Raw genomic sequence first — 13,516 nt, forward strand, 5'->3', positions numbered from 1 at the left:
ACTCTGGAATGCGTGAAGTGGGGCTTAGACTTTCCAGAGGAGGGGTCTTATTCATGCCAGCAGGGGCGGACAGCAGCCCTGCGTGTGAGTCCTCCATTAGCAGGGATAAGGCATCCCTTCTCGGGGGCCTCCAGTCTCTGCCTTTCACCATCACAGCGAAGACAACCCCGTTGTCCCTGCTGGTCCCCCTGATTGTCTGCCCCTCTGCCTGGCCCAACAGGATGACCCAATGAGAATGAATGAATCAAGTCTGTCCACCAGGCCCAAGCCACCTGCCTCTCATCCTTGGCCTCACAAACTGCATTCATATGAGAATGCAGCATGGGCACGTTAACCAGCTACAAGGATGTGTGATATCTGGGTTGGAGCCTTGGAGGGGTGCAGAGGTCCATTCCTGCTCCCCCAGTTTCTCCCAGATCACATGAATCCTGGTACCCCAACCCCTATCCACTATCATCCCTACTCCATGTGCACATTCACAGGCCTGTGCAACCAGGAACATCGTCTCCATCCCGCCCAGGTTCACTCCTTGGCATTCCTCAGCCTCCTATCAGCCTGTCACCTCTTCCAGGCAGCCTGTGCTGCTTCCCTTAGGCCATCTGCTACCTCTAGGGGTAGAGGTCTTGCCTGGCTCATCCCAGCGTCTGCAACGCCCAGCACGAGGGGGACCCTGAGCAGGGTCACTGAGAACGTACCAACCGAGAAGCGGACCAAGAGCTTGAGGGAGGAGGGAGAGGAGGCGTCAGAGGGAGGAGCGTGGGGCGGAGGCTGCAGCGGGAGGGGGCGCGCGCGCCGGCGGCAGCAGCCCAGGCCCGGGGCCGCGCGCCCAGCCTGAGCCCGCCCCGCCGCCGAGCGTCACGAAACCTGCTTGAAATGCAGCCGAGGAGCCGGGGCGGGCGGCAGCGGCGGCGGCGGCGGCGGGGGCAGCGGCAGCCCCGGCGCCGCGGCAAGGACTCGGTGGGCTGAGGCGAGGCGGCTGCACAGGGTGCGCGGGGCGCGGCGGCCGGAGCCCGGGGCCCGCCATGGGCCGCCCCGAGCGGGGCGCGCTCCGGCCGCTGGCGCTGCTGCTGCTGCTGCTGCAGCTCCAGCATCTCGCGGCGGCGGCAGCGGATCCACTGCACGGCGGCCAAGGTGCGTGCGGCCGATGCCCGGCCCGGCTTTGAGCCGCTGGAGCGGCCAACAAAGCAATGCCCGGCGGCCGACGGGCGGGTTGCGCCGGGGTCCCTGAGCCCGGGCCAGGCAGCGGGGCGCCTGTGCAGGATATACTCCTGGGGACCCAGGTCTCCGTTAATTTGCCCTCGACCCCCACCCTCGCGGCTCTCTTGTGTAGTGGGCTCTGACCCCCGGCACCCGTTCTTGGGGGATGGGCGCCGTGGGGGCCAGGAACTTTGCTGGGTTGGTCACTGATGGTTTCGCGAGGGCTTGTGTGATTCTCGCCGTTGGGGTTAATTTGACACGCGCGCTCCGCGGCGGCGATGAGCAGAGCCAAGAGACTACCCCGGCTGACAATGCGTTTCCGGCGACCCCTGCGTGTTGCAGAGAAAGAGGGGCTGCGTGCGAGGGGGATGTGCCCGCAGCGCCTAGTGCGCGTGTCGCGGCGTGTTCGGGGGGCTCCCTGTGGGCTGTGTCTGTGTGGATCTCTCATTATGGGCCGTGTGGGCGGGTGAGTGTTCTGAATGGGGAGTGTATCAAAATGGTGTGACACCGACTGTGTGTGCCTGGCCTCGTCGTGCCACAGAGCAGCCCGTCATCCCTGGAACCCTTATCATCCTGCCCTCCTTCCTGGTCGAGGGTGCCAGAGGCCTCCAAGTCTTTGGCTTCAGCGTCGCCCCCTTTCCTTCACTCAGTAGACCCCTCCCCGCGGCCGGGACCGCTATGCTCTGGGGATCCGGCTCACGCCTCCTCTCCCCCCGCGCAGGGTCGGTCAAGGAGTGCGACGAGAACCAGTTCCGGTGCCGGAACGAGCGCTGCATCCCCTCCGTGTGGAGGTGCGACGAGGACGACGACTGCTCGGATAACAGTGACGAGGACGACTGCCGTGAGTGGTTGGCCGGGGAAGGAGGGAACGGTGGGGGGACGCTTTGCTTAGCGCCCACGTGGCTGCAGCCTCCGCCGGGCCACCTGTGTGGGCTTTTACTGCCGGAGGCTGCCGCCAGGAATCCTCCCGGGAGCCGCTTCCTTCTGGGCACTTAGGAACCCGGCCGGTTCCCGGCGGCCCGCGGGTCCCGCTGGGGCCGGAGCGGAACCCGGCACTGCGGGGCCGGGGAGGATGGTACGCCACGCCCAGACTGCTGGGAAGGATCTGTAGGCGGCGAAGCGACAGCCCCTACACGCGTCTAGCTTTCTGCGATCGGGCCCTCCGGAACTCCAGCCTCGACACCACAGAACGCGCGCGCGTTTCAAAGTTCCACGCAACTCTGGGCCTAGCCTCGCTTCTTTTCCTGCCGCGTTGTGTGAATGAATGGGCTCTCTGGGGCCCCTGATTGGCTGTGGGAGGACCACCCCATAGGTCTCTGTGGTCTGAGCAGGCCAATCGTGGAGCGGACGGGTGTGCAGTTTTCTGGCGCCCCGGGCGGTGGGGCCCTGCCCTGGCCCCGCCTTGGTCACACCCCCGCTCATCCCCTGGGTAGTAGGTGCAGGCCGGGCGCTGGCGCCCGCTGCTTTTCTGCCTAGTCACGGTGAAAACCTTTCTTGTGCCACCCTGGTTGGCCGACTGCGGTCTCCTGCCAGCCAGGCCCAGGAGTGAGTCATGGCAGAGCAGGAAGGAGGGCCCCAGAAGGAAGAGTTTGTTTCCTGGAAGGGGCGTGAGGATCCCAGGGCCGTGCGTGAACCGCGGGCTACATGAGGTGGCCGACCGCCTTTGCTGAGTGTGGTGTTCGCCGGCACCCGGGTGCAGCAGCTTTGGAAGTTCTTTCTTGAAGTGCACGCGGTTTCTGATGTCTGCGGAACCTGAAGCGAGTTAGCAAGCAGTTGTCACAGTGGAAGGAATGTAGTTCCAGGAACAGAAAAACAAGACTATAAACACTTACACAGGTAGTCATTCATCCATTGTTACTGAGCACCTGCTGTCTGCCAGGCACTGGGGCACTTTGGAGAACAGACCCACCCCACCCCCACCCCCCACCCCCTACAACCCCCCCGCCCCCACCCCGCCCAGGCCAGGGAGCACAGCTTCTGCGGGATGAGGGCAACTGGCCCACAGCTCCACACAGTGGCAAGGAGTAGAGGGACCACCTGGACTGGCATTGTCTGTTGAGTTCTAGTTTTTGTTTTTGTTTTGTTTTTCCTTGGTTTGCCAGCCAGTCAGCCTCCAGGTTCATTCTCAGACCATCACTGACTCAACTCGATGAACATGAGTTTGAGCAAGCTCCTGGAGTTGGTAATGAAGCCTGGCGTGCTGCAGCCCTTGGGATTGCAAAGAGTTGAACACAACTGAGCGACCAAACTGAACTGAACTGATCCCAGATTTGCTTGTGTGACATGGGTACATCTTTCCCTCCTGTCTTTCCTCTCCTGACTACTTGGGCTAATGATTCCTGACCTGTTTTTGAGGACCAGTTCTAGAAATGTCATTTAAAGGGATGTAACTAATATGGGCTGACTGTTAGCTGTGTGTCCACCACTGTGGGAAGTCTACCACTGTGTCAAGTCCACCACTGTGTCTTATATAAATTCCTTTAATCTTCAGAACAGTCCTATTTTACAGACCAAAAAAAAAAAAAAAAAACCCCACAAAAAAAGAGGCACTGGAGACAGAGATTAAGTTACTTACCCCACAGCTATTGAGCTGTTAAGTAGGAGCTTAAATTTAAGCATCTGACTCCAGAGTTCTTAGCCTAATTATGATCCTGACCATTTCCCAATTCTGTTGAAATTCTGCAAATGCCTAGGTCAGGGTAAAATATGACAGTGAGTCTCCTCGCTGGGAGTTGTTCTTCTGTGGTCCCTTTTAGTAGGAGTGCTAAGCATGAGGTAGGGAAATAGGAACTACTTTTCTGGGCTGGTTTTACTTTATCTCCCTGAGTCTGCATAGCAACAGTTTTGTGAGGATGGCTGTGAAGAGCAACAGTGTTTCTTGTCATTCTCATTTGTTGATAAGAATTCTGGCTCTGAGAAGTTGAGTGATTTGCCCAAGGTCATGCAGCTGAGAGTGACGGAACTTGGTCAGGGTGTCCGCCTGCCTCCTAGCTCAGGGGCATTATCTGTGGTGGTGGTGGTGGTGGTGGGAGTGTGGTGAAGAAGGACCCAGGAGGGTGATCCCAGTGCTTCTCATCTCCGTTCAAGGCTCTGGGCAAGAAGAAAGAGTGAAGTAGCTGGTGGCGGGGCGAGGGCCAATCTGATGACCACTTTGGGCTCCTGCTTTCATTCTGAGATGGCTGGGGTGGGGTCAGAGGTTAGTGAACAAAAGGGTCCACTAAGGGTTTTTGTTGTTGTTGTTTTTCACTAAGGGTTAGTGAACAAAAACAACTGACATTGAGGGCTTGGCTGTTAGTATTGAGTATTGATCCTACACACTGGACTTTCCTGGACTTGTTTCATCATCCGCCAAATGAGGGTAGCCATTCCTTTACCACAGATTATACACATAGAAAGTCTTCACATGGGGCTGGTGAAGAGAAGGGAATGGATGTGAGTTCACACCACCAAGGTCTTTAGAAAGGGACTCCTAGGGGTCACAGAGAGAAATGGTGAGGAAAGGGTTGCAAGATCCAGTGGCTGTATGGGGCCAGGTGTTGGAAAATGGTATTCTGTCACCTCTTCCTTCCCCATCTGGGAAGTTCCCTCCATTCTGGGCCACCTGCCCAAACTGCTTTGCTTGGAACTGTCCTCCCTGCCTTATATTTAATCATTCCACCCCTTCCACCCTGTGAGAGGGCCTCAGCCACTCCACCTCTGTACCTCTTAGCTTGTAAACTGGGGATTGCAATTTGTAAGTGAAGTCTGTGTGCCGCAAAATGAGTTCAAGCTCCCAAAGGGGCTAGAATGCCGACCATGAATTCCGTGAGAAGATGGAGGTTGGGGGGAGGGAGCTTGTCTTTGGAGGAAGCCAAGGAAGGCTTTCTGGAGGAAGAGAAGCTGAGCCAGGCCTTGAAAGATAGTAATTAATGCCATTCCCTCAGGACTTGATGCCTTCCTGGTGGCTCAGATGGTAAAGAATCTGCCTGCAATGCAGAAGACCTGGATTCAATCCCTGGGTTGGGAAGATCCCCTGGAAAAGAGAATGCTAACCCACTCCTGTATTCTTGCATGGAGAATCCCATGGACAGAGGAGCCTGGCAGGCTACAGTCCATATCGTTGCAGAGTCAGACACAACTGAGCGACTAACACTTTCACTTTCATTAGGACTTAGCATTTAGAAATAGATGATACAGGCCCCACATTATAGAGGAAGAACTGGAGTTCAGAAAGGTGACCTGATGCCCCCAAAGTCACACAGCTCCTCATGGTTGGAGCTGGAACTTGACCTTCTAAGTGCTGAAACTTAACCCACAACGGATGGGACTTGCCTTTTCGAATAGAGCTGGCAGGATGGGAAAGGGAAAGGCTCATGGGGCGTCAGTTCCCAGCTCAAAGGGCCTTCAAAGTGGAGGAAGGGGCTGGAAGCTCAGGGGCAGCCCAGCCAAGGAAAGGGGTGGGGTTCCTGGCCGCACCTGGGCCACACAGACCAGCCGGCGTCTTGGCCTCAGTTTCCTGTTGCTCCTTAGTGTCTGGGGCAGAGACCGGGGTTCTGGTCTCCAGCCAGCCCTTTGCTCCCAGAGCAGCAACAGCAAGAACAGTGAACATTTACCGAGCTCTTGCTGTGGTGGGATTCTACATGCGTCACCTTGTGCTCCTCGAGTCTACAAAACGGGGTGACTCTATGAAGTCACCTGCGCACATCCTCGTTTTACGAAGGCACAGAGGGGTTAAGGAACAGGCTCAAGGGTGTATGATTTTTCAGTAAACTGAAACTGCTGGGTTTGAATGCAGGCACCCAACTATGGAATGTGTGTCGCATCAAGCACTAGCTGGTAGCCTCAGGTAAGTCCTCCCAGGCCTCTGTTTCCTCATTTTGAGGGGACATCAGCCTCTCCCTCTCATCCCCCTCCAGCTTCTCTGTGTGGGTGTGCTGTGTAGACAGGTGGCCCGGTTGTATGTTCAGTTTTCCCTACCTATTCAGGCTTTTTTAGGCTGCCCTGTTCTCCTAGCTTTCGTCACTCCTCCACTTCAAGTTTAATAAGCAGTGGCTGCAGTGAGGTCTCCCCGGCAGAGAGTTCATTAGCTAGGCGAAGCCTGGCTGCAGGAGTGCTGAGGCCTGCTGGGCAGTGGCCTTGTAAATAATTAAAGCTTGGCCACCACTTCCGGCTGGGGCTGCACATTGCATTTGGTATTCGGCGTGCCACCTGACCTAAGCCATTCTAACACCCCTGACACCAGGCCCAGCTTCGTGTCCTTTTTTGAATGGAGACATCTGACAGACCGTGCTGCTCTCTCTGAACCTCTGTTTCCTCATCTGAACTGCTGGTTCCACCATTCAGAGTCCTCCTGAAGCTCCCATGTCCCCATAGCATAAGGTCAGCTGAGACTCCTCTGCATATGGGCCTCTGTGACCAGCTCCTGATGGCCACTGCCCTCCAACCCCTTCCTGCTCTTCCTGTGAATGAACCTGTGACACCAGACTTCTGTCACGTTCTAGCTTTCCTGCTGCTTCTCACGGCCTTTGCACATGGTATTCCATCTGTGTGGAACACTTTCTGCTCCCTCATCTGGCAGCCTTCTTCTTGTCACCTTCGAATTGTCAGTGCAGGTTTCACCTCCTTCAGAAAGCGTTCTCCAGGGCTGAGACACAGGAGTCAAGAGAGGGGAGTTAGAGACTTGGTGTTGGAATAACTCAATGTGGCCCTCAATTAGACACTCTTGGTTTTCTATCCCAACTGTGACCTCTGGCTGAATGGCCTTGGAGGTGGTATTAGTCTCTCCCTCCCAGAAGTGTTGTGAGGATTAAGTGAGATAATGTGCCTGATAAGCAGTAGGTGTTCAGTGAATGGCAATGGGTCTGTCTGCTCTGGAGGAGTTCACTGAAGACTAGATATCTGTCTGCCAAGATGTCCCTGCTTCTCCTGCTCCTATTTGCTTAGCCAGAGGTCTCAAGGCTCCAATTTCTGAGACTTGCCCCAGCCACAGAGTTGCTGAGCCCTAGTGGAGGTAGCCCCAAGGCCATTCAGCCCTGAGTTGAACCTGGGAATGGAGAAAGTCACCCAGGGAGGGCCTGAGGGAAGAAATGAACCAAACCAGTCTGGTTGGTCTCAATGAACGAGTGTCTGGGGCCCTGGGATGGGCAGAGGAAGCCTTCCCTGAGGCTAAATGATAGTCCCGAGGCGGTTTATGACCTGTCTGTGCCTGGAAAGGGGAGAAAGCCCTGTGGCCCCCAGCAGACCCCAAGCTTCTCCCTTCCCCGGGGCCAGGATGGTGCCTCCATGGCTTGGTCCCAGCAGGCCTTGGGAGTGTTTGCTGAAGACTCTCCCATGGGCCTTCCTGCGGGCTCTCCTGGGACCAAGTTCCCCTCCGGAAACCCCCTGGGCTCACTCAGGCCTGCCGAGGGTTCTGAGTGCAGCGGGCCTCTTAGTCCTCTGAGTTGTCTGCACGAAACTGACTTGACAGTTTTCTCTCCTTGGGGAAATAGCAGCAGCAGGTGAAGCCAGAGAGATGCCCCCAGGGAGAGGGTGAAGAGAGGGAGGAAGCAGAGGGCTGAGGGAGCAGGAGAGTACACATTTGTTTGCGCCCCTTCAGGGCTATAAGCAAATGGAAGTAAGTGTTCTGGTCCAGGTCAGACCCCTAGGCCAGTGCCACCCCCAGGAAGCCAGCCCTGGGCTGAGGGGAGGGTGTGGGGCCCTGCTGTGGGGGCCGTGCAGCCAAGCCTCAGGGCCCTGGATCTAAACAGCACTGATAACACCTGCCCACATGCCCTGTCGCCCAGTCTGAAGTTCTGGTGGAGGTGCCACCTCCCCCGGGTGGCCTTCCCTGACCTCTTGTCCTCTTCCTCCCTGGTCCCTGAGCTCCCGTAGCCTGTCCCTGTTCTTCCTTTGGTCCCAGATCCTTCTTCTCCAAGTTGTCCTGCCAACCTTGTGCTGAGCAAGGAATATGCCGAAATAGCTCCCTCGAGGGAATTACTAACACTCGATACAGGCTATTTACCCCGCACCTAGTATCATGTTGGACAATCTGCATTCAGTGGCTTTGCTACTCACAACCCTTTGAGGGCTGTTTTCTTATTATTTCCATTTTAAAGATGATGAAACCTAGGCTCAAAGAGAAGTCACTTGGCCAGTGTCATGATGTTTGAGTGCTAGAGCTGGGACTTGACCCAGGCCTGTCCACTCTGGAGCCTGGACTTTTCCTCGGGCTCTTCCTTTCCAAGTTCTGATTACCCTGTAGAGGTCAGAGGGCCTGGGGCTCAGAGGGTGTGGAAGAAGTGGTGAGGGATTGCAGTGTCCAGTGATGCCTCCTTGGACTATAGGTTTCTGTCTGGGAGGGACCCTCTTCTCTGGAGACAGCACGGAGCCCCAACATAAGGTCCTCTCCTCACATAGCCCCCCATGAATGTAACCCTCCATAGTTTCCAAGGGTCTTCCTTGGCCATTACCTGGGGATGGTGGTTACTGTTCCCATTATACAGATAGGGAAACTGAGGCCCCAGCGATATGTCACTGATGCAGGTAACCTCAAAGAGTGTCATTTCCTATTCACCATCTTGCCTCCAGAAAAGGCCAAGAACCCAAGTCATCCAAAATGTTGACTTTGGTTCTCTGTGCTGTGCTCTGCTTAGTCGCTCAGTCATGTCTGACTCTGCGACCCCATGGACTGTAGCCCGCCAGGCTCCTCTGTCCATGGGGATTCTCCAGACAAGAATACTAGAGTGGGTGGCCATTCCCTCCTCCAGGGGATCTTCCCAACCCAGGGATTGAACCTAAATCTCCTGCATTGCAGGCAGATTCTTTACCATCTGAGCCACCAGGGAAGCCCAAGAATACTGGGGTGAGTAGCCTATCCCTTCTCCAGGGGATCTTACTGACCCAGGAATTGAACCGGGGTTTCCTGTATTGTAGGCAGATTCTTTATCAGCTGAGCTACCAGGAAAGCTCTTGGTTCTCTGGCTCCCAGGCAATTGGCCGACGGGTCTTCATACATACTTTCCTTCTGCTTGGATTGTCCTACTCTGTTTCCTACTAATCCTTCAAAACCCAGCTCATTACCTCTGCCACGAAGCCTTCCCTGTCTTCCTTGTGTGATCTAACCTCTCCTATGTTTGGATGCCATGGCTTTGTGGACCCTTGTTATAGCCCATTGTAGGAGCTTGTGGTTTCTGGGGAGTATCTGAGGTGGAGGACCACAGGGCCTGGCCCAGAGCCAAGGCATTTGAGTGGTGTGTGAATGAATGAATGGACTGAGGAAATGTCCCCCACTTTTGAGAGTGGGAATCTAGTATTAGTCAGATATGGGGGACCCAGGGGCCTCTGAGAAGCCCCTGAGGGGTCCTTGAGGCTGGAAAAGGGATCTGGGTGTCCTTTAGGGACCATAGTAAGGTCCTCTCTTGTGAGCTGGGTCACCTGAGGCCAAGGCTCTGAGAAGCGAAGTCACTTGCCCTGGATGCGTTGGTCGGTCAGCGACAGGACTGGGCCATGCCTGTCCAGCTACAATGTGACACAGGTAAAGGAGGAGATACATGTTCACACATCCCAGTCACAGCTACAGCGGGAGTGACGTGGGGGTGTGCTGTGGCCCCTCTTCCTTTCTAGGTACCCCAGGCATCTGTCTTTGCCAACCCCTGCCAGTGGGTGTACGGACTCCCTCCTGAGCAGCACTGGCCCCTCGGTGCCCCTGAGCATGAGCTGAGTCTGAAGCAGCAGTTTCCATCACCAGTCGTGTGGCCCTGGCTCCTCTTATAGGCCACGTATGTCATAGGCCCCAGGAATAGCCCCTTGGCTGGAGTGGCTCAGGAGAGGCCCCAACTGTGAGCTCCCCCATCCCCCTGCACCAGGTCTGACCTCTCTGTCCCTGGCAGAGCCCAGGCCAGGTGCCCACAAGCCAAGTGCTTTGCAGGTGCAGAGCCCAGCTTATTATCAAGACCCTCTAGTGACTGGAAGAGTCACCCAGAGAAGCAGGGCCATGGGGCTCCTAGGTCCACACAATTCCCATGATTCCTCTCGGCCTCCACACACCCACCCCTTGGATATGGCAGCCCAAAGCCTCCCTGAGGTCCGCCAGTCTGGGAGTCCACGGGAATGGTCAAGTGGCCACCGCCCTCCTCTGGTCACTGGCTCTGAGTTCCACAAGGGACTTTACACCAGCCACTCTGCAGACTATTCAGTTTCTGGCCCTCTCAGCCTGTTAGAACCACAATATGGCTTTTTCCAGTTTGTGCCTCACAGCTGCTCTGTGGGGAAGGTGGTGCAGAAGTTCATTATCATCCCCATTTTCTTGAGGAAACTGAGGCTCAGGGAGGGTGCGGGACTTACCTGGGGCCACACAGCCTTTCACTGGTGGTGCTCAAGCCAAAACTCACTTCAGTTGATTTCATTTATTTTTCCAATGGAAGAAAGTTTTTCTGATTATATTAAGATAGTATCATACTTGTTTAAAAAAAGTGAAAACACCCAGACAATTCAGAAAAGTGAAAAGAGGAAGGCAGGAGTTTCTCATGTGGTTATACCACTGTGGGAGCTGCCTGTCCTCCCAGAGATGTTCTTGTATTCTCTGCATGCGAGTTCATGTGCTATTTTTTTTTTTTTTTTTTTACAAAATGAGCATGTGTTATGCCAGTTGTTTTCTCCTTACAACATGTACATCTTTCTGTGTCAGAACAGTAGATGCCGATCATCGTTTTAAAGGGCTAGATAGCATTCCACTGCATGAATCTTCCCTGATTTAATGACATAGTCTCCTATGGATAGACTTGTATTTAGTTGGTTCTATTTTTTTTCCTGTCTACACAGTGCTGGGGTAAATATCAGGATTACACTTTGTGCCTTGTTCTGGTTCTTCTCTTAAGAAGAAGAAAGCCCTGGGAAAGACAGGGTTGAGCATGTGTTTTCCTCCTCACCTTGTCGCTCCCCCTCAAGGAGACGGTTTCCTATCTCATGACACCCCGACTCCCTGCGGCCCCTCCCAGCCAGGTGGGCAGTCCACAGGACCTCCCTTTTCCGTGAGCACAGGGCCACTTCACCCCAGTCCCAGGGGGCAGACAAAGCAGCCAGATCCAGGCCGCACAAAGCAAAGTGAGGAGAAAGGACAACTGTATTCTGGCCCCAAGGAGAACACCCCCACCAGAGAACACAAGAGGGAACACAACCAGTCTTCATTTTTCTCATGATGTTTGTAGAATCTATCTCCTCCACAGCATTATAAAAGTGATTCTGCCCCTGCCCCTAACTTGCTGTGTGACCCTGGGTGAGGGACTCTCCCTCTCTGAACGTCATCTCCCCTTCACCCATTGGTCCATACTCCGCCTGCACTGTAACCAGCACTCTGAGCAGTTTTCTTCTCCCTGGAGCTGGGCTCAGGGTGAGTCCTGGCCTGGGGGAAGGGGTCTTGTGGCCCTCAAGCTCCTTGATGCCTGGTGAAGGTTGGTGTGAGTGTAGCTGGCTTTGTGGGTGGATTCCAGGCAGGCTGATGGAGGGTAGCTGGACTATTTAGGGTCCATTTCCAGAACTTAGCCCTAAGGCTCAGGTTTCTTGGGCTGCTTTCCCTTCTGTCTTCTTCCTGTGCCTGTGATTGGATTGGATGCTGTGGAGTGATGGAGAAAAATGGAGTCAGACCACTAGTTCTGTGACCCACTAGCCAGGGTTCCTGGTATGGGTCTTATGCTCTGAGCTTTAGATCGCTGGTCTCTGAAATGGGGATAATGAGCCTACCTCTCAGAGGTACCCAGGCTGATATAAAGTGTTCTGTCCAGACCTGGCCCTGAAATGAGCACCCCACTTCCCTTCCCAAGCCCATGATCTCCGCACGGGGAACAGCTAAGTAGAAGGGACCATCAGCAGCTTTCCTCCTCCTCCTCCACCAAGGACATGACAAGAGGGCAACTGCTGAAATAGCAGCAGGAGAGATGTAGGTCATCTGGCCAGTTGGGAGGACTCGGCTGCTTTGGAGAACAGCAGCTTCTTGGGCTGGGAGGGACTGTAGGAATCACCTCATCCACCGCCATCTGCACTGGAGGCCTCATAGTGGCTGCCTCCTGGGTGGCCTGGGGGAGTTGGTTAAGCAGAGAGAAACAAGAAGACCTGGTTAACCAGCTGCGCCTGGCATAGTTATCTAGGAGGGGGCCTTGGTTCCCCAGTGGGTCCGTTTAACATCAGAGAGTTGGAAGCTGATGAGAGGCAAGAAGGGCCCATCGGCCCAGGTTAAGCTACAGGACTGAATAGCTGGAGGCCCAGGGTGGGCTTTCCTGGTGGTGCGAATCCAGGGATATTCAGGCCAGTGCTCCTCCCACCCCCCTGCCCTCTCTGCTTCCTAGACTGAGCTGCCATCTGCTGCCCCCGTCACCCTCGGCCGCCTCTCCACCATGTGTCCCGGTACATGTGCGTGTGCACAGGGTGTGCACCTCAGAGAGGGGGTGTGCACCAGGAGGGAGGTGACCGTTCCAGACACACGGAGGCGGCAGGGACACAGTGACGCCCTTCCTCCCATGCCGGCCAAGGCCGCCCAGCCAAGCTGAATCCAAAGCCCCCCACTGGGCTGTTTGTGGCGGGGAATTATTTGTAGCTGGCGAGGTGCCAGCAGTCTCTGTTCCCAGCCTGCCCCCTGCCATGGCAGCTTCTCTCCACCTCCAAGTCTCAGCCTGCAGCCGACTGTCTGCACCCACCCACCCCCCACCCAGAGGGCTGAGCTTGATAGAAACGTCATGGCCCGGAGTCCAGGCCCACCTCAGCTCCACCCCCGCTCCTACCTCACCAACTGGCCGGATGCAGGTTCCTGACCCTCTTGGGTCTCTACTCATTAGGAGTGGGGCATCTCCCAGCCCCTCTCAGCTCTAATTCTCTGGGATTCTCTTTTCCCCCTGAGAACCAGGGAGTTCACTGGAGCTCTGCTATGGCCAGGCCCCAGGTGTGGGGGTCCAAGGAGCTGCCCCTGTTCTCTGTGGCCCAGGAGGCCCAGAGTAAGCGGTGTGAAATCCAACCCTTCACAACCCCAACCCAGGGATGTGGCCTAAACCAAACATGCAAAGCTGGAACCAACAGTTTATTAGTAGAACATGCCTCCACTTGGGAGTTTCTGCCTGTTTATTTTTTTGCTGAGTCTGACCAGGCCGATTCTTTAATACCTGCAGCCCCAGGCTTTATACTGCTGCACACGTGATGCTGTCATGTCTCCGCGCTCTCCTTCCTCTACCTGAACAACTGCCTGCTTCTCAGAGGTGATTGACGGGCTCGTATGGCCTCCCAGTGTCAGCTGGACTTCAGTTTCCACCGCAGTCTTTCACGTCCTAGCTGCAGGTCTGGGACAAGTCCCTCAAACCTGAACCTCAGACTCCTGCAC

General features: G+C 55.5%; 1 protein-coding gene across 14 annotated transcripts in view; it reads left to right on the top strand.

The window, feature by feature from the left end:
* The first annotated feature begins 472 nt into the window (after positions 1-472).
* Positions 473-13,516, top strand: part of LRP8 (LDL receptor related protein 8) — an 80,512-nt gene continuing 67,468 nt past the window's right edge. For 2 of the 14 annotated variants that reach the window (XM_027537200.1, XM_027537197.1), the window contains exons 1-2: positions 998-1,131; positions 1,919-2,038. In XM_027537200.1, the coding sequence (XP_027393001.1) occupies positions 1,023-1,131; positions 1,919-2,038 (229 nt within the window). In that variant the 5' untranslated portion in view covers positions 998-1,022. Of the gene's footprint in view, positions 1,132-1,918; positions 2,039-13,516 lie in introns of all 14 variants that reach the window. The other 12 variants (XM_027537198.1, XM_027537201.1, XM_027537202.1 and 9 more) reach the window with 8 other exon arrangements.

The sequence above is a fragment of the Bos indicus x Bos taurus genome, chromosome 3 (assembly GCF_003369695.1).
Source record: "Bos indicus x Bos taurus breed Angus x Brahman F1 hybrid chromosome 3, Bos_hybrid_MaternalHap_v2.0, whole genome shotgun sequence".
Classification (NCBI taxonomy): domain Eukaryota; kingdom Metazoa; phylum Chordata; class Mammalia; order Artiodactyla; family Bovidae; genus Bos; species Bos indicus x Bos taurus.